Genomic DNA, 25,385 nt, shown 5'->3' with positions numbered 1-25,385 from the left:
CGTAAAGAGCACACTTCTCTAGCGTGCCAGTGGTCATCGAAGGGGAGCATTTGCCCACTGAAGTCAGTTACGACGCCAAACTGCAGGAAGGTAAAGACCCTGGTGAAGACAACGAGCACGCAGATGAGCTTCCTTGAGACAGCTTCTGACAGTTTGTGCAGAACTTTCTCGGTTGTGCAAACCCACAGTTTCATCAGCTTCTCGGGTAGCTGGTCTCAGACGATCCCGCAGGTGAAGAAGACAAATGTGGAGGTCCTAGGCTGGCGTGGCTACACGTGGTCTGCGATTGTGAGGCCGGTTGGACATAATGCCAAATTCTCTAAAACAAAGTTGGAGGTGGCTTATGGTAGAGAAATGTACATTAAATTCTCTGGCAACAGCTCTGGTGGGCATTCCTGCAGTCAGCATGCCAGTTGCACGCTCGCTCAAAACTTGAGACATCTGTGGCATTGTGTTGTGTGACAATACTGCACATTTTAGAGTGGCATTTTATTGTCCCTAACACAAGGTGCACCTGTGTAATGATCATGTTGTTTAATCAGTTTCTTGATATTCCACACCTGTCAGGTACATGGATTATCTTGGGAAAGGAGAAATGCTCACTAACAGAGATGTAAACAAATTTGTACACAACATTTGAGAGAAATAAGCTTTTTGTGCTTACGGAAAATGTCTTTGCTCTTTTATTTCAGCTCATGAAACATGCGACCAACACTTTACATGTTGCGTTTATATTTTTGTTGAGTATATTTTGCATTGATAAATCAATATAATCTCAGTGACTGTTCAAACAATAAACCAAACAACATTGTGGCCTTATTAGAATCCCCCCTAAAATGTATTTTGTTTAGAAGTGATAATGTTATTCTATTTGAAAACATAAAAATAGATAGCCATGTGACATTCTTTGCTAATGTGGGACCGAATAAATTGAAGCAGCTTATCAAATTGGGATAATGTTGTAGGCCAACTTGCTAGCAAGGGAAGACAACAAGACCAATCCCTTGAGCAAGGCACTTAACCCCCGCACAACAACAGCTCCCCGGGCACCAACACCTCTCCAAAAAAAGATGGTAAACAGTACCAGTCAAAAGATTGGACACACCTACTCTTTCAAGGTTTTTTTTAATTTTTACTATTTTCTACAATGTAGAATAATAGAGAAGACATAAAAACTATGAAAAAAAGTGTTAAACAAATCAAAATATACTTCTTCAAAGTAGCAACCCTTTGCCTTGATGACAGCTTTGCACACTCTTGGCATTCTCTCAACCAGCTTCATGAGGTAGTCACCTGGAATGCATTTCAATTAACAGGTGTGCCTTGTTAAAAGTTAATTTGTGGAATGTCTTTCCTTCTTAATGCGTTTGAGCCAATCAGTTGTGTCGTGACAAGGTAGGGGTGGTATACAGAAGATAGCCCTATTTGGTAAAAGACCAAGTCCATATTATGGCAAGAACAGCTCAAATAAGCAAAGAGAAATGACAGTCCATCATTACTTTAAGACATCTGGAAAATTTAAAGAACTTTGAAAGTTTCTTCAAGTGCAGTCGCAAAAACCATCAGGCGCTATGATGAAACTGGCTCTCATGAGGACCGTCACAGGAAAGGAAGACCCAGAGTTACCTCTACTGCAGAAGATAAGTTCATTAGAGTTAACTGCACCTCAGATTGCAGCCCAAATAAATGCTTCACAGGGTTCAAGTAACAGACAGGGTTCAAGTAACAGACACAGGGTTCAAGTAACAGCCTTTGTGGTCGAATTGCAAAGAAACCACTACTAAAGGACACCAATAAGAAGAAGAGACTTGCTTGGGCCACAAAACACAGGCAATGGACATTAGACCGATGGAAATCTGTCCTTTGATCTGATGAGCCCAAATTTCAGATGTTTGGTTCCAACTGCTGTTTCTTTGTGAGACGCAGAGTAGGTGAACGGATGATCTCCGCATGTGTGGTTCCCACCGTGAAGCATGGAGGAGGAGGTGTGATGGTGTAGGGGTGCTTTGCTGTTGATACTGTCTGTGATTTATTTAGAATTCAAGGCACACTTAACCAGCATGGCTAACACACAGTGGAGGCTCATCAGAGGAGGAAGGGGAGGACCATCCTCAGTGAAATTTTATAAAATTAAAATTGTGAAACATAAAACTATACTAAATATATTAATATTTCACAAAATAATTGATTAAAAGACACTGTTTTGCAATGGTCTACAGTAACTTCAACAGCACTATCTGGGGTAGCACCATGGTGTAGCGAGAGCACAGCTAGCGTCCGTCCTCCTCTGGCTACATTGACTTCAATACAAAACCTAGGAGGCTCATAGGCCTCACCCCTTTCCATAGACATGGTAATTATGACCACTTCCGGAGGACGTCCTCCAACCAATCAAAGATTTTGCAGTATAAACTGACATGTTGTCCATCCAATCATAGAATTAGGATCAGAGAATGAACCTAAGCTGTGTTCTAATACCCATACTAACATACTATATACTACATACTTAATGAGTATATACTACATACTATTAGTTCATTTTAGTATACTGTAAACAAACAGCATCCTTTCAGTTGAGCGTATTAGCACTTCGCCTGTCTACGGGAAGTTGATGCTGTTGCTATGCAACCTCTTGCAAGCTAGTTAGCATAACAAATGACTAGTTAGACATTTTACGACTTTGGGTGTGTTCTTAAATTCAATCTGGAGTGCCAGAGTGCGCTCGTAAATTCAGTGCGTTTCGCTCTCGGAGCACACACTGTAGGGTTGATTTCAACGTTCTGACCTTACAACGGCAGTCAAGCACCCAAGATAACATTGGCGTGAGTGGGCCGTTTTCTCCGCCAGAATGGTAGAATGGCCAACGCTGCAGAAAATGTTGTGGACTTCTTGTTGAAGAACCCCTTTCATTCTCTGGGGTACGCGGAAAAGGTGCAAATTAAAAGCGGGGGTCGACCTCTGATCAGTTTCATGAAGAAGGATGAAAAGGTGAGGGTGTTCAATACCAACTGGTATCAAAAGTATAGCTGGTTAACAGGGAGCCTTTCATTGAGACGCCTGTATTGCTGGCCTTGCCTGTATTGCTGGCCTTGCCTGCATTTTGGAAAGTCAGAGCCTTGTTCGAAAGGTGGGTACAGTGACCTGAAAAACATTGATCGTTCAGCCAAACGGCAAAACAAAAGCAGGGAGCATATAAATGCCCACATCAGATTCAAGCTTCTGGGAAAAAGCTGCATCGATCATGATGAAGGTCTGCGTATTCAAACTGCACAACACAACGAGAAAGTAAGAAGAAACAGGGATGTTATCAAACTGCTTATTAACGCCACTGCGTTTTTGGGCGTGCAATAATTTGCTTTTAGAGGACACGACAGGGAAAGTTCCGCCAACAAGGGCAACTACAAGGAGCTTGCAGAGGTAATTGCGCGTTACGATGGTTTACTTGCTGAACATATGTAACTTTCGACTGTCTTTTCTGGGATGTCGAAAACAATTCCGAATGATTTGATAGCTTCCATCGCATCATCCATTAAAAGTTAGATTAAAGAGAGGTTTACACAGCGCATTTTTTCTTGTGCGCTCAAGTAGACTTTCCACTTTCCTCCGGTATTTATTAAGCAAAGATGATAATACATAATCATTCCGGACAGACACAAGCAAAAACTCATGATATAAATGTTGCAGCAGCCTAGGCTACACCGAAACATTAGAAATCTGACATGCTGTATGGGATGAAAAATAGACTATTTTTCAGTCTGATCATCTATAGGCTACTAATAAGAGCAGTTGCATACAGCCTGTGCGCGCTGTCCATCTGGTCAGGGTATTTATAGTCCATTTGTGTGTCAGGAGAAAATGTGAATATGATCAAATTTAGTTTATATTCAAAATTGGGCTGGCTAGGCTGCCTATACATTTTTAATCCAAAATGATTAACTGGAATTAACCAATCAACATAATAGTGATGATGTGAGTACATTTTTTATAAGGCCTACAGTTGCATAGAACTGCATATTACAAACATGCATAAAGCAAGCTCAGTGTCACGGCCGTTGTTGTAAGAATCGGACCAAAATGCAGCGTGGTTTGGGTTCATCATCTTTATTACGTGAACCGGTAAAAAAAACAAAGAACAAAACGAACGTGAAGCTATGCAGTGCTCAAGGCAACTATACACAAACAAGATCCCACAACCAACAGGTGGGAAAAAGCTGCCCAAATATGATCCCCAATCAGAGACAACGATAGACAGCTGCCTCTGATTGGGAACCATACCAAGCCAACCTAGAAATAAAGAAACTAGAATGCCAACCCTAGTCACACCCTGACCTAACCAAAATAGAGAATAAAGGATCTCCAAGGTCAGGGCGTGACACTCAGCCCTGTGAGTTCTATTGTCTATCAGTTGTTGTCTATGTGTCTGGCTAGAGGAAATCCCCCTCCTAATCTAGTCTAAATATCATTTATATGAACAAATATAAGATAGCTGCAGTTTGACAGAGTTTTTCTCCACCCCCAGGGCCAGGAGTTTGTTTCAGGAGTTTTTTTTAAACCATGTGACCTGATTAGGACAAACTGGTCGCATCATAGCCCATATAAAACCTTTTTACAACTGATTAATCACTGTCATACCTTACAAGGTCCAGAGTTTTCCTAGTTAGGTTAACATATAAGGAAAAACTCCAGGCCCAAGGGGGTAAAAATTGCCCCACCGCTCTGGGACCTACGGTGGCACCAGTCTGCTTGCAGTTGTCAGTTATCGTCAGGTATGTGGATGATCAGGGCTTTATTCAGGAACGTTTCTTGGGCTACTTTGATGTGTCAAGAGGGCGAGATGCGTAGTCTGTGTTTTACTTTGTGAATTTTGAGATGTCTGAGTTTAACTTCATAGAGCAACTCGTTGTCAAAACCTATGATGGCGCAGCTGTCCTGTTCTCTGATTAAGAGGTGATGACTACTCCACTCCAATACCATTGTCAACTTTCTCCTGACATTAACTGAAGCCACGTCTCCTGTGCCCGCTCATCCAATGGCACATTGAATGTTTCCCCTCCAAGCACTGTGAGTGCCCCTATCAATTTTCTCTCATTACTGTATGTAGAGTCAATCACATACACAAACACAATCACATAACTACACATCAATGATTTTACTCCTTGCTTGGACTAACTCATTCTTGGCTCTTTTGTCTAACTATGTAGTGTGTTGTGTTTTTTGTCTTCTCGGTCAAATACTGTCCTGCCCTGGTCAAGCCTCTGAACACCTCAACTCATGCCTCATACCCTCATCCAATCACTGCTGGGATCCCTTTCCAACACTGTGTAAGTAGCCCTCTTATTCCCATTCCCCGTAATATTGTACTATAAATGTCTTTATTAATTACTTTAGGTTAAAATAATTAGTCTTTGATGATTTTTGAAACACACTTTGTCTTCTCCCATCCTCCTCAATTATTCAAGTCACCAGCCTTCACTGCTACCACAGCATTCTGCAGCGATACGCCATCCCATCTGGTTTACGCTTAGTGGGACTATCATTTGTTTTTCAACAGGACAATGACCCAACACACCTCCAGGCTGTGTAAGAGCTATTTGACCAAGAATGAGAGTGATGGAGTGCTGCATCAGATGACCTGGCCTCCACAATCTCCCGACCTAAACCCAATTGAGATGGTTGGGATGAGTTGGACCGTAGAGTGAATAAAAAGCAGCGAACAAGTGCGCAGCATATATGGAAACTCCTTCAAGACTGTTGAAAAAGCATTCCTTATGAAGCTGGTTGAGAGAATCCCAATAGTGTGCAAAGCTGTCCTCAAGGCAAAGGGTGGCTACATTGAAGAATCTAAAATCTAAAATCGATTATATTTTTGTTATATTTGTTTAACACTTCTTTCGTTACTACATGATTCCATATGTGTTATTTCATAGTTTTGATGTCTTCGCTATCATTCTACAATGTAGAAAATAGTAAAAAATTAAGAAAAACCCTTGAATGAGTAGGTGTGTCCAAACTTTTGACTGGTACTGTATGTACAGTGTATTCGGAAAGTATTCAGACCTCTTGACTTTTGACACATTTTGTTACGTTACAGCCTTATTCTGAAATGTATTAAATATTTTTTTCCCCTCATCAATCCACACACAATACCCCATAATGACAAACCGAAAACAGGTTATTCGAAATTTTTTCTAATTTATATAAAATAAAAACAGAAATACCTTATTTACATAAGTATTCAGACCCTTTGCTATGAGACTCGAAATTGAGCATTATGTTTCCATTGATCATCCTGAGATGTTTATACAACTTGATTGGATCCACCTGTTGAAATTCAATTGATTGGACATGATTTGGAAAGGCACACACCTGTCTATATAAGGTCCCACAGTTGACAGTGCATGTCAGAGCAAAAACCAAGCCATGAAGTCGAAGTAATTGTCCGTAGCGCTCTGAGACAGAATTGTGTTGAGGCACAGATCTGAGAAAGGGTACCAAAACATTTCCGCAGTATTGAAGGTCCCCAAGAACACAGTGACCTCCATAATATTTAAATGGAAGAAGTTTGGAATCACCAAGACTCTTCCTAGAGCTGGCTGCCTGGCCAAACTGAGCAATCGGGGGAGAAGGGCATTGGTCAGGGAGGTGACCAAGAACCCGATGGTCACTCTGATAGAGCACCAAAGTTCCTCTGTGGAGATGGGAGAAACTTCTAGAAGGACAACCATCTCTACAGCACTCCACCAATCAGGCCTTTATGGTAGATTGGCCAGATGGAAGCCATTCTACAGTAAAAGGACAATGACACCCCACTTGGAATTTTCCAAAAGGCACCTAAAGACTCACAGACCATGAGAAACAAGATTCTCTGGTCTGATGAAACCAAGATTGAATTCTTTGGCCTGAATGCCAAGCGTCACGTCTGGAGGAAACCAGGCACCATCCCTACGGTGAAGCATGGTGGTGGCAGCATCATGCTGTTGGGATGTTTTTCAGCGGCAGAGACTGGGAGACTAGTCAGGTTGAGGGAAAGATGAACGAAACAAAGTACAGAGAGATCCTTGATGAAAACCTGCTCCAGAGCACTCATGACCTCAGACTACGGCGAAGGTTCACCTTCCAACAGGACAACGACCCTAAGCACACAACCAAGACAATGCCAAGACAACACAGGAGTGGCTTCGGGACAAGTCTCTGAATGTCCTTGAGTGGCCCAGCCTGAGCCCGGACTTGAACCCGATCGAATATCTCTGGAGAGACCTGAAAATGCCTGTGTAGCGACGCTCCCCATCCAACCTGACAGAGCTTGAGAGGATCTGGAGAGAAGAATGGGAGAAACTCCCCAAATGCAGGTGTGCCAAGCTTGTAGCGTCATACTAAAGAAGACTTGATGCTGTAATCGCTGCCAAAGGTGCTTCAAGAAAGTACTGAGTAAAGGGTCTGAATACCTATGTAAATGTAATATTTCCGAGTTTTTTATATTTATAAATTTGCTCAAATTTCTAAAAGCCTGTTTTTGTTTTGTCATTATGGGGTATTGTGTGTAGAACTTTGTGGGGGGGACAATTTAATACATTTTAGAATAAGGCTGTAACGTAACAAAATGTGGAAAGAGTCAAGTGGTCTGAATACTTTCCCAATGTACTGTATGTGTATGTATGTGTCTTTCAGAGGGGTTGGTTTTAAAAGCCAAGTCAAATTTCAGTTGGACCTTGCGTGCTTCATTCAATAGCTAGATATCCTGATATCTCCAGGAGTGTATTTTTTGAGTATATTAAGTATATTTTTTGTCTTAATCTGTTATTGTCTTGTACTGTCTTTTTGCCATCTACTTTAAGTGTTGCATGTCTTCCCAGTAGCCTACTTGGTGTGTGAACTGCTGACTGCTCATAACTTGCAGATTATTTTTTAACACAACCAGGATTAAGGGGCAGGGAAATGTATGACTGTTGTGGTTTTCATCATCAGTGGCTGTATTGGAGGGGGAGTGGTTTCTCCTCGGCAATCAGCAATTATTACCGGGAGGTGTGCTCTTCACCTTTGCAAGGAAATTATTGTTAGTACTTCAGTGTCCCCTGTTTTCTCAGCGGCACCGATAAAGTCCATCGCCGACATAGCCTATCGCCAAAACTGTTGCCGAAACAAAGATGGTTCTGCCGAGTTTTTCAAGGAAAGATAGAGAGGAAGGCTCCACAACACTCTCACACTTGATTATTTGACCTAGTATTTTCAGATCTCATTTTGCTTTTTTGTAGCTTTGCCAACTATGTGTGTGTGTGTTTTCTATCCCAGTTCGCTCTTCTCCTTGTAGGCTTTACAGGCACTCCCCACCTCTTGGCTGCAACCCTTCTAATTCAGTGTACCTTGCATGCACAACCCATGTGGAATTACTGGTCTCTGGCAGCGTTTGTAACTGCCGATCTGCGGTCAAGAACACAGAGTTCATTTCAGCCTATTCAGTCCCTAGAATTTGACGGAGATATGGATCAACCCAAGAAAACACTGCTACTCCAGCAGCTCCCTCTTCATCTGACTACGTGTTCTCTCATAGTCCGAGAGCATCTGGTCATCGCGGTGGTGGCACAGGGCTGCTCATTTCTCCTATGTCGAGATTTTTTTCCCTCACTCACCTATCCATCTCATTTGAATTCCATGCTGTCACTGTCACTTGTCCACTCAAGCTTAACATTGTTATCATCTATCGCCCACCAGGTGCCCTTAGAGAGTTCCTTAATGAGCTTGACACCTTGATAAACTCAATTCCTGATGATGGCTCACCTCTCTTCGTACTGGGTGACTTCAACCTCCTGATGTCTACCTTCGATTCATTTCTTTCCAACTCTTTCTTTCCACTCCTTGCATCTTTTGATCTCACCCTTTCCCAGTTCCCTCCCACTCACAAGGCCGGCAATACACTTGACCTCATATTTACTAGAGGCTGTTTGTCTACTAATCTCACTGCAACCCCCCTCCAGGTCTCTGATCACTACTTTGTTTCTTTTTCTGTCTCCCTTTCCTCCAACCCAAGCCACTCAGCTCCTACCCAGATGGTCATGCGCCGTCACAATCTTCGCTCTCTCTCCTCTTCTATGCTATCATTGCTCCCTTCTGCTAAATCCTTCTCCTGATTCTGCCTCTTCCACCCTACTCTCCTACCTTTACGCATCCTATGACTCGCACTCTCCCCTTTCCTCCCAGCCGGCTCGGCCCTCCCCTCCTGCTCTGTGGCTGAGTGACTCATTGCGAGCTTACAGAACAGGGCTGCGGGCAGCTGAGAAAAAATGGAGGAAAACGAAACTTCTGGAGGACCTATCATCCTTCCATTCATTCCTCTCTACCTTCTCTTCCTCTGTATCTGCTGCTAAAGCCACTTTCTATCACTCTAAATTCCAATCTTCTGCCTCTAACCCTAAGAAACTCTTTTCCACCTTCTTCTACCTGCTTAATCCTCCACCCTCTCCTCCTCCCTCTCTGCGGACGACTTTGTCAACCACTTTGAAAAGAAGGTTGACGACATCCGCTCCTCATTCAGTCTATTGAGCCCACTGGTCCCACTCACACAGAACCACCCTATGCCTTGACCTCTTTCTCAATCCCTCTGACGTAAAAGAATAGACAGGTATCCCTTCTTTCTTTTCTTGTCATTTGACAAATAAAAATAATCTTGCTAGTTCATCCATAATAATCTCATCATGTAGTAGGCTAACTGCACTGTATCTGTGAGCTGTTGGCTAGAGCCCACATACCAAGACCAGAGTGGGCACATTCGCTATATAACACAACATATTTGTGACAAAACCATTAGCAGAGTTGAAAATGTGATGGAAACCCATTTAACTTGTATTTTCTATTCGGTATATGGGAATTTAACCACAAAAATTGTTTTATTTGCACTACGTCATCACGCACAGCCTTTTAGCCACAGCAAGTCAATTTGATGGAAACACATCTCTGGTGGGAAAATGCGCATATTGTTTTTATGCAGATTTTAGACTATTTGCATGAAACTCTGTCGCCAATTGGATGGAAACCTAGCTAATAATCCTAAATACGAAAATAGCCCCAAAACATCACCCTGCTCATATTGAAAGGTTTGGTATCACATTTTAGGCTTATTAAAAAACAAAAAATCAAAGTTGACACAATTGTTGATACAACTACTTCAAATCATTTTAATTACAACAAACATGCTGAGGTTGTAAGAATATCCTCGCATTATGACGTTTGGCTGAAATGTATTTCAGATAGCATACCATTATGAAATAAAGCCCCCCAAAATGTATGCTTGTAGCCACGCATTTTGTCACAGCACCCTGAAAACCACTTTGTGGAGGTATGACGGTACGCCCTCGTCACGGTGTCAGTGTAGTTTCGCTGTAAGTCTAACAAAACCGGGATGTTCCGGTGCATAAGCCTCCACCTCCACTCCCACCCCCCCTCCCCCAGGGCCGAGGTAACACCCACCTGTCCAGCCAGGCCAGCAGGTTCTTGGCTGCTCCGATAAGGTCCACTACAGAGGTGAGGAAGTCGTTGGGCAGCCTGCGGGAGGCCCTGCCGTCATAATGGCCGCCTCGACGCCTCCCTGTGATGAAGTTTTGTAGGTTCTTTGCTGAGGCATTAAGCTTGTGGGATAGGGTACGTAGGTTCTCAGTCTCCAGTCCATAGTTCTGGAATAAAAAGTACAGTATGCTCATTGATCAGTACGCTCCCAGAAGTGTTTAACTTTAAAGTTACGATGTCATTGTCAAGAAAATGTGGATACAAGGAGAAATAACAGTAACTTCCATGGACATTGTGGTGCCAGTCAACGTTGAATCAGTGCTATTTCCACGTCATTTCCTTGAAATGACGTGGAACCAACGTGGATTATACATTGAATTGACGTCTGTGTCCCGTGGGGTCCTTGTATTTGATAGCTCATACGAAACAGTGCTATAGCAAATGTATAGTGGATATAAGATCTAAATGGCAGAGATAAATAGAGACAAAGTCCCTCCAGTAATATAATCTCATCTTTACCTCTTCATTTTTCCACCATACCAGGTTGACTGAGCTGTATCTTTTTGATCAAGTTATTCAAGTAAACATAAACTGATGATTGCCTCATCAGAGACACATTAAAGACCACTCATCTGCTACACTTTCGTTAAAGTGTACAGAGCATCATGCCGTATTCCACTCTAACCGGAATGTAGGTTGTGTGTGTACGATACTCGTCACAATGGTGTGTCTGTTGGAGATGTGCGCCTGTGTGTGAATAGCTGTCTCTCATTCTGCAGGTCTTGTTAGCAGTCATCGCTGTCACCATGGAGAAATGCCTCCTTCCTGTCTAACTCATGACTATGTAGCTTAGCCAGCCCGGTTGCCATGGTGACTCCTGGCTTTGTCACTCTTAATTACACCGAGCCCAGTGTTTCCATAGCTCCTTATTCCCTTATTGATTTTCCTCTTGCTTCATTAAAAATATCAAAGTAATACACTGCTGTCTGATAGCCTTTATGGGGGCTTCTCCATCACTAGTCGGTTATATACGTTAATGCAGAGGATGACGAGACAAAAGGCGGGTGAGAATTAAATATGCTTTACATTCATAGAAATATGCTAAGCAACACTATAATAAGGCCTTGTCTTGGCAGTCGACCCACTGTAGAGGAAACGCACCATTATGCTGCTAGGTGGTGGTGAGTACTGACCAGCTCAGCCATTTCCCTGCTATCTCCTTCCAGTGAGCCATTCAGGCAGAGAGAGGCTTCACTGCATGGAGAGGACACTTTCTTCTGATTGCTGTAATGTAATGGGAGTAAAACCCCAGTTGCCTCAACAACTCAGCAGCAGAGCCCTGTCTCTGTCTGTCTGGTCACTGCCGACTGATGAACAATTATCTAACTCCCAGCAACAAGCAACCCTCAGTTTGATGTCAAAGTGAGTCAGCAGTCACACTGACACTAAGCCAGCATTTTCTTTCAATCCATCACACTCACATAATCAACCCACCTAGGAGAGATTAATTCCTAAAATGTATCTGTTGAGAGGCTTGTCTTTCGCAAGCAGAGCAGAGAGACTGACATCTATTCAGTTGACATCCATTTTGGACGGGCCATGTGATAAGGCTGTGTGTGTGTGTGTGTCCTGTCCCTCCCGGCCCCTCCACCTGCAGCTCTCCCCCAGTGCAGTCATTACTCATGTCAGCCTCCTCTCAGCAGTGACGCAATGTTCAGCTCTAATGCACTCTGCCAGGATCAATGGGGACATGTCCCAGCAGCCAATGAGAATCACAGCACATCACCATGCTGGAGATGAGATGCAGAACACACACTATACTGTGTTAACGCATATGCACACACACACACGTTCACACACTCAAACACACACACTCACACAGTCGCACACCTATATTATAGCCCCCTATGTGAACAATCCAGTCTTCTCAACATTCACACACACACAAATCAAATTCTGACACACACACACACACACACACACACACACCCAGGCAGCCCCCACCGGACCGTCTAACTAACAGACACAGATTACATGTGTGTGGGTGTGGAGATGTTGGCCAGACAGGGTTTCAGGCAGTCCAGGCACGTTTCCCAAGCCTCTAATGATGCTCTGCTGCGGGCCGCTCTTTCACAGCGAATCATACACTAACCTCAGCTAGCTCCACACACGCCGCACACACAGGCAGCCTCACACGCACACACTCCCTCCCAGCTGCTGCTTTCTAGGCCTATGGATCCATTACCAGCCCATCAGTGAGGACGTGTGCTGTGTGGCCCCTCTCTGATTCAGTCAAATCAATACACAGCTCTTAGCTTGCTCTAACAGGGCTCTTCCCAGGCCCACGCCTGACTCTCTCTGTATGACTCATCATACACCAAGGCTAACGACACCCACTTCATGCCACCCTTACTCATGTACACAGCACAGGCTCCTGCCGCTCCACCTCTATCTGCCCGTACAAGGATATATCACCAATGAATCTGAATTAGCCTTTAGCTCCAAAGGACACAAATCATCGCCTTAGCCTCTCGCCTTAGCCTCTGGCCCTATCCTTTTTAGCCCTGTTTACTGAGCACTGTACCTGACCCTCCCCTACTCAGCAAATAACATTGATGACGACTGTAGATGAAACACATGTTGTTTTTTATAATAAAGGGACACTTTTTACTAAATTTCAATCTTGTCTGTCATGCCTTGCCATGCCTTGTCTGTCAAATGGTGCACAAACAGATCTGGCAACTAGGTTAGCTGGACATCTCCTGCATGTCTACTGTGTTCTTCCAGTTCGAGCACCTTGACTGCACTGGCTTGGTTGCACTGGAAGTCATCGATAGTAAAGTTGTTCCATCATGTCTGTGCACCAGACCTCGAACTCTACAGTCCTATCTCCTGACCATCCTTCCTGACTCCAACTCTTTATGTCTAGAACGACTACTCACCAGAGCACAGAGTAGGTCCACAGCCTCCAGGATGAGCTCCTGGTGTCCAATGCGGGTGACCCCCAGCTCCTCCAGCTCCTGATGAGTGATGTGGAGCAGCTGCTCCCCATTGATCTTCTCCCGCTCAAAGTTCTTAATGTACTGTTGCAGACAGTCATCCAGGCCTGCATGGGGGACAGACAAGAGAGCATGAGGGGGGAAACTATGTTAAGCACACCTTTGTTCTAATAGTATGTATTTGTCCCCTTTACCGTCAACATCCAAGTCATTTGCTTGGTGTACAGTGGGGGAAAAAAGTATTTGATCCCCTGCTGATTTTGTACGTTTGCCCACTGACAAAGAAATGATCAGTCTATAATTTTAATGGTAGGTTTATTTGAACAGTGAGAGACAGAATAACAACAAAAATATCCAGAAAAACGCATGTCAAAAATGTTATAAATTGATTTGCATTTTAATGAGGGAAATAAGTATTTGACCCCCTCTCAATCAGAAAGATTTCTGGCTACCAGGTGTCTTTTATACAGGTAACGAGCTGAGATTAGGAGCACACTCTTAAAGGGAGTGCTCCTAACCGCAGCTTGTTACCTGTAAAAAAAGACACCTGTCCACAGAAGCAATTAATCAAATCAGATTCCAAACTCTCCACCATGGCCAAGACCAAAGAGCTCTCCAAGGATGTCAGGGACAAGATTGTACACCTACACAATGCTGGAATGGGCTACAAGACCATCGCCAAGCAGCTTGGTGAGAAGGTGACAACATTTGGTGCGATTATTCGCAAATGGAAGAAACACAAAAGAACTGTCAATATCCATCGGCCTGGGGCTCCATGCAAGATCTCACCTCGTGGAGTTGCAATGATCATGAGAACGGTGAGGAATCAGCCCAGAACTACACGGGAGGATCTTGTCAATGATCTCAAGGCAGCTGGGACCATAGTCACCAAGAAAACAATTGGTAACACACTACGCCGTGAAGGACTGAAATCCTGCAGCGCCCGCAAGGTCCCCCTGCTCAAGAATACATATACATGCCCGTCTGAAGTTTGCCAATGAACATCTGAATGACTCAGAGGACAACTGGTGAAAGTGTTGTGGTCAGATGAGACCAAAATTGAGCTCTTTGACATCAACTCAACTCGCCGTGTTTGGAGGAGGAGGAATGCTGCCTATGACCCCAAGAACACCATCTCCACCATCAAACATGGAGGTGGAAACATTATGCTTTGGGGGTGTTTTTCTGCTAAGGGGACAGGACAACTTCACTGCATCAAAGGGACGATGGACGGGCCCATGTACCGTCAAATCTTGGGTGAGAACCTCCTTCCCTGAGCCAGGGCATTGAAAATGGGTCGTGGATGGGTATTCCAGCATGACAATGACCCAAAACACACGGCCAAGGCAACAAAGGAGTGGCTCAAGAAGAAGCACATTAAGGTCCTGGAGTGGCCTAGCAAGTCTCCAGACCTTAATCCCATAGAAAATCTGTGGAGGGAGCTGAAGGTTTGAGTTGCCAAACGTCAGCCTCGAAACCTTAAAGACTTGGACAAGATCTGCAAAGAGGAGTGGGACAAAATCCCTCCTGAGATGTGTGCAAACCTGGTGGCCAACTACAAGAAACGTCTGACCTCTGTGATTGCCAACAAGGGTTTTGCCACCAAGTACGAAGTCATGTTTTGCAGAGGGGTCAAATACTTATTTCCCTCATTAAAATGCAAATCATTTCATAACATTTTTGACATGCGTTTTTCTGGATTTTTTTGTTGTTATTCTGTCCCTCACTGTTCAAATGAACCTACTATTAAAATTATAGACTGATAATTTCTTTGTAAATGGGCAAACGTACAAAATCAGCAGGGGATCAAATACTTTTTTCCCCCACTGTATAGGATGTGGATTGTGCTGGTTTATATACCTTTCAAAGGCATAAATATGACAGAGCTGTATAACATGCAGTGTGACTGGCAGATTCAGAGTAATTGCTGTAATAAAAAAGATGCATATCAAACCCCTACCGAGCTGCTAAAAAAGTATTTTCCATTTCAGTCACTTTGTGTGTTAGTTCCTACATAATACCAGAAGCATGCTTCCAACTATAAACATGTTCGAAGTCCTGAGTGTGCTCTTACCCTCTAAGCAGAGAGAACAGACTTTTCTTTCAACTCCAGAGAACTGAGCAGATCCAGTCTACCAGTTGACCTGCTCTTTGTGTAGAACAGAGCAGAGCAGAGCAGAGCAGAACGGGAGCAGAGAAAAATGGGACTAGTCTAGGAGATCAACTGCTCTCACCACAGCGTATTAAAGCCATCCTTATCAGAGCACAGCAGAGCCACACAGACACACAGAGTCCTCTGCAGCATTCTGTGTTGGAGCCATGTACAGCGGGCCAGGCGGCACAGAGAGAGCGACAGAGAGAGAGGAGCCCAGATAGTAGCAGAGCAGACTAGCAGAGTCTCGGCTTTCAACCACAGCATCCATCCATGGCTCCCGGGAGATGAGTCATCTCCGGCGGCAGAGCGGAGCGGAGCGGGCCACAGCACAGAGCTGACCCACATTACACACACTGGCTGGGCCATGTCAACACCGCAGCACAGCACACACACATCCATGGACACGGGCATTCAACGGGACAAATTAGCCTAGGTAGATCAAAGGATGGTACATTCAAAGACATATGCTGTATCTAGATGGCTCTGCATAGTCTGTGCATAGTCAGGTGAATCATCTGAACTAAGTTCCCCATTTGTATGTGGCAAACACTTGTCTTGCCGTGTTGTGTGCTGCTGCCTAGTCCTCTGCTTCTCTGAGCACACAAACAGGTCCGTAGCCTTGAGACAGGTCCGTGGCCTTGAGACAGGCCCGTGGCCTATGTTTGTGGGAGTGAAATTTATGAAAGCATGATTGCGCAAGTGTGTGTGTGTGGTGTTTCTTTGTGTGTGTGTGCACGTGCATGTGTGTGCACACACGTTCATGTATCCATCTAATGATCATGAATGGCTGCTTTCATTTGAGAGCTTGCTGCTTGTGGGATTTCCATTCTGTTGCTTTCCTCTAGCTATCAAGGCTCCATGGCAACAGTTGCCGGGTGACCAAGAGGTAAGCCCCCTTGAAGAAGTGAATTATCAGCAGTACTTCATTATTGCCCTCAGACCTATCACAAAATGAAATAAGACAGGTATCTAATATTCATTCTAAATTACATTTTACCCAAGGGAATAATCCTGAGCCCTCAATGCCCTCAAAAACAGGTCAGTCCCTCCCTCTTACTCTCATGGGCATTGAACCTACTCTCATACACAGCAAATAGTTGTTATGAAATAGATACAGTACAGTTCAACTAGCTTGCCAACTGCTCTACCTCGAGCCACAATTTTGGAACATAGTACCAATGTAAGCCAGCATTACCAAGGCAGGTCCGCTGTCCATGGTGCTAGTTTTTCTTGACTGCCTCAATTGATGCATTGGTGTGTGTGCATACTTGTGTAGGTAACGTCTAATATTTAGATGTTGTTCTTTGTAACAAGAAGTACCAACCCCTAATCATAAAATGACATATTCACAATTATAGGGTCTCTATTGCCCTAATGATCTTTCCCTTAGAAAAATCAGGTGAGAAGCAACAGTCTCTATTGAGTGGAGTTCCCCTTTTACTTTACAACTGTGTCCACTGACCACCTCTCAAAAACCCCTCAAGAAGAAGAAAGCCAAAGCAACCAATAGCATACAGTATCCTGTGTGAATATTCTTTACAGCTGTGGCAGCACAAAGACATTTCTCAACCCTAACCCTAACCCTAACCCTTTCCTATCAGCATCCTCTCTCAACTTTCATATCAGCATCCTCTCTCAACGTTCCTATCAGCATCCTCTCTCAACGTTCCTATCAGCATCCTCTCTCAACTTTCCTATCAGCATCCTCTCTCAACTTTCCTATCAGCATCCTCTCTCAACTTTCCTATCAGCATCCTCTCTCAACGTTCCTATCAGCATCCTCTCTCAACTTTCCTATCAGCATCCTCTCTCAACTTTCCTATCAGCATCCTCTCTCAGCTTTCCTATCAGCATCCTCTCTCAACGTTCCTATCAGCTTCCTCTCTCAACTTTCCTATCAGCATCCTCTCTCAACGTTCCTATCAGCATCCTCTCTCAACTTTCCTATCAGCATCCTCTCTCAACGTTCCTATCAGCATCCTCTCTCAACGTTCCTATCAGCATCCTCTCTCAACGTTCCTATCAGCATCCTCTCTAAACTTTCCTATCAGCATCCTCTCTCAACTTTCCTATCAGCATCCTCTCTCAACTTTCCTATCAGCATCCTCTCTCAGCTTTCCTATCAGCATCCTCTCTCAACTTTCCTATCAGCATCCTCTCTAAACTTTCCTATCAGCATCCTCTCTCAACTTTCCTATCAGCATCCTCTCTCAACTTTCCTATCAGCATCCTCTCTCAACGTTCCTATCAGCATCCTCTCTAAACTTTCCTATCAGCATCCTCTCTCAACTTTCCTATCAGCATCCTCTCTCAACTTTCCTATCAGCATCCTCTCTCAACGTTCCTATCAGCATCCTCTCTCAACTTTCCTATCAGCATCCTCTCTCAACTTTCCTATCAGCATCCTCTCTCAACTTTCCTATCAGCATCCTCTCTCAACTTTCCTATCAGCATCCTCTCTCAACTTTCCTATCAGCATCCTCTCTCAGCTTTCCTATCAGCATCCTCTCTCAACGTTCCTATCAGCATCCTCTCTCAACTTTCCTATCAGCATCTTCTCTCAACTTTCCTATCAGCATCCTCTCTCAACTTTCCTATCAGCATCCTCTCTCAACGTTCCTATCAGCATCCTCTCTCAACGTTCCTATCAGCATCCTCTCTCAACTTTCCTATCAGCATCCTCTCTCAACTTTCCTATCAGCATCCTCTCTCAACTCTCCTATCAGCATCCTCTCTCAGCTTTCCTATCAGCATCCTCTCTCAACGTTCCTATCAGCATCCTCTCTCAACTTTCATATCAGCATCCTCTGTCTCAACTTTAATATGACAACAGATGACATAGATGTCCCTTGCCTATGCACTTCCCATGGTGTTTGGGGTGGAGGATTTGAGACTGAACTGAAGTTCCTAGTTGTGTTGTGTATCAGCTGCACAGAAGTTGTGCCGTAGGCAAGCCCTGCCCTTGGTGCGAAGGCTGGAGACACATCTGTGACAGTGGCGCCAGAGGCAAGCACGGCTGTGCACTTCTGGACTGACACTTGGCTGGCATAAACTATTGTGTACAGTACATGGGAAAACATAAACCATGTCTGTGTTGACACATCACAGCTCCTTTAGTTGGATGATAGTAGACCTAAAATAAATCCCTGTGCCCTGGTGAGAGAGGAAGTTATTAAATCAAACTTGTGCTCTGATGTTACAGTAACTGATCGGTCTTTCTTTGGAACATTATTTAACCATCTAGATAAGCATTCAGCTCCTCAGCCTCATTTTTTTTCTAAATGAAGGCTGAAAATAAAGAATTTGTTGTCAGTCAGCGTCTCGCCTTCAGAATGACAGAAGTCTGCCACTACTAAAGTAACGGTGCCCACAATTTGTTTATGGCAGGTAACAACAATAGTTTTGTCATCCATTTGGTCTTACCTAAGTGTTATTTCACCTCAGCTGTACTGTTGGCCAACACTTTAATAAAAACAACTATAGGTAAGTATGCTTTCTCTCATAAAAATCTTAATGTTATGGTAGATAGTGGAGAATTTGACTAATACTCCTGAACATAAGGCATCTTTAAAACATACTGAATAGCATAACGCCAACCATTTTGAATTCAGTATAACAGCATATCTAAAAGATGAAATTGACTACTGTGTTGCAAAAGCTGCTGTACAGTTCAATAACCTTGCAACCTGCAATATGTTCCCTATCCATATCCACAATGCTGAATTGCAGTATCAATGTAGTAATGTGAATCATTGTCTAGGTCAACACATTATCAGATGAAATAGGTTCGCTGTCCATGGTTCTAGTTTTGCGAATACCTCAATTGTTGCCAACACTGTGTGTGTGTGTGTGTGTGTGTGTGTGTGTGTGTGTGTGTGTGTGTGTGTGTGTGTGTGTGTGTGTGTGTGTGTGTGTGTGTGTGTGTGTGTGTGTGTGTGTGTGTGTGTGAGAGAGAGAGAGAGAGAGAGAGAGAGAGGGAGAGAGGGAGAGAGAGACAGAGAGAGCACCTGTCTTTATGGTATGAGGTAATCTAAATGTGAACATTATATAGGTCAACTGATTGTTTTACACGTAATGCGTTGGTCTCAGTATCTGGTTGGTGGTCTAGAAATGCGTTGCCTATCAGGCCAGGGTGATAACTACACTAAATAGCGCTTCCATCAGGGTTGGATACACAAAATGGCACACGTTCAATGTTTCAATGCAAGGAATAGCACCGTTTTAGCTCAAAACACCTCCATTGAACCATTCATTTAGAGAAAAGAGAAAAGATGTGCACATATCCATGTTAGTCGTTTCCAAATGTACTCTGTCAAGCAAATGAAAATAAACATGTTGTATAAGCATTACCTTTCATCCAATCCAGCACTTGCTTGGGTGTCCATTTGCTTATAGGTTCCATCACCAGAGCCATCATCGATGTCTTTAAATCCTTCAAACGAGGACTTGATCGAGCGTGAAAATCGTGTTAAAAATCAGAAATGTTGTATCGGTATACAAGAGAACACATAGCATAGGTGCACCTTACTGGGTAAAGGCATGGCTGGTGACAGTATCCTGGGTAAGGAATGCGATGGTGCAGTCCACGCGCTCACAGAAACGACTCCCCCGCCCATCTCTCTCTCTCGCCCTCTCTCTCTCTCTCTCTCTCTCGCTCTCTCTCTCTCTCTCACACACACACACACAAATGTACCTGCCGACCACTGTGTAGAGAAGCGAGTCACTCTCTGAGTGAGAAACTCTTGCAACCCCTCCCTCCCCTGCACACCGCAGCATCACATGCTTCGTTCCAGAGACAGAAGGAATGGTGCAATAATACATAATTACCTGACGCCTTTACAGAGAAGCAATGGCAGCTGAGCGTGATGCATTATATTTCGATTGGACATTTCTGTTAAATATAATATCTCCAATTATAATACCGTTATTATCACAAATATCTTCACCTCCTTAACTGACGTCATTTCCAGCCCATTTGAGTTGGAACCGAAACGAATCTATTGTGTTTTAACCATTACAAAACTAGTGATGCTTGCATCAAGCCTGTATGGATACAGTATGGGGGGAAACCATACCAAACTGGGTCACCCTGAAATTCAAGTAATGATTCTAAATTGAAATAATAATTATAAAACAAAACATGAAAGACACAATTGATTGTCCAAGTCGTTTTTTAAAGTTAATTACAAAATACCTCAGTTACTGTAAAACCACATCACATCATGACAAATGGTGGGATGTGTGCTAATCACTTCTGTCTAAAGTCCCCATGCTTTATTATTAGGAAAATAAATGTAGTACATAATTATTGAGCTATAGTCTAATGAACTATTACAACTATAATCAACTATTTATGGTGTGTGCACACTGTATGAGCCTGTGTCCCACTATGGTATGGTTAATAATTCAGTCCTTGCTATGCTGGGCAGCATGATGACACATCTTTACCTAATACTGTACCTGCTAAGCCTGTTACTGACTCCTTGAAGATCTGGCCATTTCTTGTATCTTTATTCAAGTCTCCCCATAGGTTTCACTTCATGGTGATAAATGGAATAAACCTCAACATTTTCTTCTGCAAAATGATCAGAGGTATGGGAATAGTCACACACACACTCTCACACACACACACACATACACACACAAACATGGTCACCACTCTCCCTAACCATTACCCTCTCCTCTGCTGCTCCAACAGTGCCATGCTAATAGTCCTTGGCATGGCTGCTGTATGACCCAGTGGCTCCCGACAGGGTGTGAAGTGGTGGCATTGGCTCTCACTCCTGACACACACTGGTTTACTGTTAATCCTCTCAGTCTAGTTCCCAAGCAGCATGCCACTATGATCACTAGCAATGCCCAGATGGTCCATCATAGCAAACCCCTAGAGTAAACATGTGCTTAATGTTGTTCAATACTGTTTTCCACATTAGATGCACCCAACAGAAAGAAAAATGCATGCATACCTAACACATGCTATCACATAGTCACACTCACGTAAACCCTGACAGCCATACATCCCTGCTGAGAATTCTGAAATTAACCTACCCACAAGTCATGCCAGTGATCCAGATGGATATTTTACAAATTAAGATCAAGAGGCTCACTCAGGCAAAATATCAACCCACCATGGCTAAACCAGTAAGTGTATATTATAGTCAATTACAACCCCCATTCCAATGGCCAATACAGTTTATTCTCCACAAGACATGACTGCAATAACTCAGTTCTTTAGCATATTAATATTTATTATTTATTCAGTCAGTCGCATTCAAGATTAAAACGCATTAGAAATGTGGCACAGCATAATATGTTTATCTGGCACAGATGTTGTGTAATATGCTTTCTTGTCAAAATGCAATGTGACACTTGCAGTAAACATGCAATGCTTATGTATGACAGCAGGTGGCAATATTTTCCTGCTTTGACAACCAAGATAGGAAAATAGCTTTTTTATTTGGCGTTTTGTAAGTCTGTGTTTAAAACAATATAATTTCAAATCAGCAGTATCTGTGAGGAATAATTTCGCAGAAACAAGATTCTTTACAAGATATGCTCACAGTTCCCTGTTTTTCTACTCTTTGTCTTTAAACTCGAAAGCTTGACATTGTCTCAGGCACCCAAGCATGACATTATAGCAACTGGTTGCATTTATGTAGTAAATATTTTGGACATTGTGGCATTTTCTAAAGCTATTTCTTTCAACAATTCAACAAAATGAGGGGATCTCCTTCCCAACGAATCAATTTAATTTTCCTCTTGAATGCAATACAACTGACCACCAAGTATAGATTCAGTGGAATGCTTTAGCATTGTCAAGTACGTTAGAGTTGGCAGACAAAGTAGAAATACTGCTGGTTTCAGTCAGGTGGGCTTCTTCCTGGGCTCAGGGTTAGGGATGCGTAGGTTGGAGATGCGCAGGTCGGGAGAGCTGAAGTTGGAGCTGGCCACGGTGCAGGTGCTGAGGTAGTGGATGACGATGCTCTGGGCCGTACTGGAGTCTAGGCCGTGGTCCTGACAGAGATACTGGCTGAGCTGCTTCACTGGTTCTGGTACCAGGCCCTGGGGAGGGGTCTGGACCAGGGGAGAGCTGCCCCGGGCCAGGCTGTCCTGCATATGCTGTCTGTACACCTCCAGCAGCTTACTCTCCAGGTAGCCGTTCAGCATAGAGTTGGACAGAGGTTCTCTGTTCAGGGTGATGATGCTGCTGTCTATGACCAGGTTACCCTCATCCTGCAGGGTTTGGGACTCCACCCGTACCCCAGGCTCCACAGGCCCTGTGGGTTCCAAGGACTCCAGCTCTCCCAGGTCTTGAGATTGAAGAAGTGGCCCTTGGAACACCTCACTCTCCAGCCGCAGGCTCATTGAACTCCTGTTTCCCACATGGTCTCCTCTGAGCTGCAGGTCAGGGTAGTCTTTGCAGAAGGTGGTGCAGCACCAGGAGCGATAGAGCTCCAGGTCACCATAGTTGTCACTGTGGCTATTGGGGATGGTGAGGGCATCACTGGGCCTGGTTGTCGCTCTAGGACCAGACTGCACCAGGCCTTCCATGTTTCCTGTGCAGCCCACACACCAGAAGCACATTTTTAAATTTGACGTTTCCAATCAAAAATGAATGAAATGATTAAACATTGTACTCATGCCTGGATGCACTTAATCTCATATGAACCTTCTAAGATGCAGCATAGCCAACTGATCCAGTGAAGCATGCAGTATTTCAGACAAATCCAAAATGCTTACCTAACATTGAACCTTGGTTCAGAATGATATTGGGAGCAGGGTGTGGTGGACGTTCCTGAGCCTTTGTGAAATCACAATCACAATCCTCTTTCCTGTACCTGAAGACTCTGATGAAGGCTTCTCCCAACATGACAACCACTACACAACAGTGCATATTATCTCAACACAACATAGCAGCAAACCACACCAACTAGGACTTTCAATTCTGTATTTCCACAGATTTTATTCCAGGACTAGCATTAATCTGGTTCCAGGAAACCACCCAAAAGTATTATGCTACCATGACATAGCTTATCAGGCTCAAAATATAAATAAATACTCAGTTTCTCTTACCAGGTCATATAAAACATAAATAGTATAAAACACAGGACAGGTGCTGAGAATATCCCTACCTCTGTTTTACAATAGATGATGTTTTCTTCAGTCTGTCCACTAATACAAGGTTTACAAGTTAGCTACAAATGTCTCTGACTGGTAAGCAGCCACGGTATTGTGCTGTCCCTATTTGTACAGAGCATCTGAGTAGCAAATGTTAAAAACAGGAAGTATTGTCAGAAATAAAGTGAGAACACTCACTACCCCTGCTCTTCAGCTGCTGCCTTCTGTGATGTAACACATCAGTTTTAGAATGTAAGGAGAACTGAAACAATATGTGACGCGGTGGCGGTCGGTGCTGTTTAAGGTGAGGGAGGACGATTCTTTTTTTTTTATGAGCATGGCCTTATTTCTTTTACAGCATATTGGATGACTGTCATTCATATTCCATTCACGCAGCTCAGTGTAACATCAATAGGTTTAGGCTACTACATGATGCTGGAATTTTCCATATATCCATCATGAGGTTGCTACAACATAGCCTATGAATGAAAGTTTACAATGTAGGTGCACAGGCCAAGAGAAAAATTAGAGTAATCAAGGTGACAGACAGTGACACATTTAACACCACCTTGCACACTCTTGCCTGCATCTAGCTGATCTAGGGTGTAATCATTAGTCCAACAGTTGCAAATGAGAGTTTCTGTTGGTCAAATTCAGGTCTGTTTAGCCCGGTTTGGTTCCGTTTGCTTCCATTTAAGAAAAGTTTTAACAGAATCGACAGAATTAATACACCCCTGATCACATGCACAACACAGTTCACTTTCATAGCAGCCACATACAAACGGCATGACCACATAATTCTTTCTCGCATCTACGCGCTCTCCTCCTCTCACCTTTTCCCTTCGTTTGTGGACTTCAGTGCACAACAAATCAGCTGTCTGTGACCAGGCGAAAATACCTTTCCAAGTCAAACCTTAATATCATAACCACTACACACAGCCTACATCACTGTCACCATATTAGCTAACGTCATAGTCAACATAGCTACTAAAACTAAGGTGTTAGTAAACCCGCTACGATAATGCAGTACAGTCAGCAAGCAATTTAGCAGTTACACCGGCAGGCCCCGGTGGTAATAAATCAAATCAAATAAAAGGCTTGGAAGAGTTCCAGTGTTGGATAGCCATAGCCTGCTAGCTAACATAGCATTCCTGTTTGAGCCGGGTGTTTAAGTAGGCTAAACTAGCTAGCTGCATTCGCTAGCTAAGTGAAAGTTAAAAAAGAAATACTACGAAATATAGCTAGCTCTCTCTCTCGCTTCTCCTTCATTTTTAAATAAATTTGTTCAAAACTGTTCAACTATAGTCTTTCTCTCTTTGAATCAACTTCACACCACATTTTATGCACTGCAGTGCAAGCTAACTGTAGCTAATGCTTTCAGTACTAGATTCATTCTCTGATCCTTTGATTGAGTGGACAACAAGAGCTCTGATAGGTTGGAGGACTTCTTCCAGAAGGTTGTCATAATTACTGTGTATGTCTATGGAAGAGGATGAGAACCATGAGCCTCTTAGGTTTTGTATTGAAGTCAATGTACCCAGAGGTGGACGGAAACTAGCTGTCTTCCGGCAACACCATTGCGCTACAAGAATAACAAGGAAACTGGTTAATAATAA

General features: G+C 43.5%; 2 protein-coding genes across 4 annotated transcripts in view; both read right to left on the bottom strand.

The window, feature by feature from the left end:
* Window positions 1–20,365, bottom strand: part of LOC106568034 (connector enhancer of kinase suppressor of ras 2) — a 77,593-nt gene extending 57,228 nt beyond the window's left edge. The window contains exons 1-3 of one of the 2 annotated variants that reach the window (XM_045692308.2): window positions 20,002–20,365; window positions 13,440–13,603; window positions 10,462–10,664 (exon numbers count right to left, since the gene is read on the bottom strand). In XM_045692308.2, coding sequence (XP_045548264.2) covers window positions 10,462–10,664; window positions 13,440–13,603; window positions 20,002–20,068 — 434 coding nt within the window. In that variant the 5' untranslated portion in view covers window positions 20,069–20,365. The remainder of the gene's footprint in view (window positions 1–10,461; window positions 10,665–13,439; window positions 13,604–20,001) is intronic. The other variant, XM_045692307.2, reaches the window with a different exon arrangement.
* A 1,723-nt stretch (window positions 20,366–22,088) lies between these two features.
* LOC106568053 (TLR adapter interacting with SLC15A4 on the lysosome) lies at window positions 22,089–24,861 on the bottom strand. 2 transcript variants are annotated; one of them, XM_014138052.3, is made up of 3 exons: window positions 23,784–24,861; window positions 23,392–23,529; window positions 22,089–23,207 (listed from the first exon to the last, which is right to left on the bottom strand). In XM_014138052.3, the coding sequence occupies exons 2-3, from the start codon at window positions 23,519–23,521 to the stop codon at window positions 22,516–22,518; spliced, it is 822 nt and encodes a 273-aa protein (XP_013993527.1). In that variant the 5' UTR covers window positions 23,522–23,529; window positions 23,784–24,861; the 3' UTR covers window positions 22,089–22,515. The 2 variants fall into 2 exon arrangements, with proteins under 2 accessions (XP_013993527.1, XP_045548262.1); XM_045692306.2 differs by lacking the exon at window positions 23,784–24,861 and having other exon boundaries at window positions 23,392–23,777.
* Window positions 24,862–25,385: the final 524 nt, after the last annotated feature.

Source organism: Salmo salar, chromosome 13, assembly GCF_965601325.2.
Source record: "Salmo salar chromosome 13, fSalSal1, whole genome shotgun sequence".
NCBI classification, from domain to species: domain Eukaryota; kingdom Metazoa; phylum Chordata; class Actinopteri; order Salmoniformes; family Salmonidae; genus Salmo; species Salmo salar.
The sequence above is the reverse complement of the archived record's forward strand: the minus strand, read 5'-3'. Positions and strand labels throughout refer to the sequence as shown.

Excerpts from the sequence above, each read along its gene's own strand:
- LOC106568053 (XM_045692306.2), bottom strand. The coding sequence starts at position 23,545 with ATGCACTGTTGTGTAGTGGTTGTCATGTTGGGAGAAGCCTTCATCAGA. Across the intron at positions 23,208-23,391 it reads GAACCAAGGTTCAATGTTAG|GAAACATGGAAGGCCTGGTG; the intron begins GTAAGCATTTTG and ends TGGGCTGCACAG.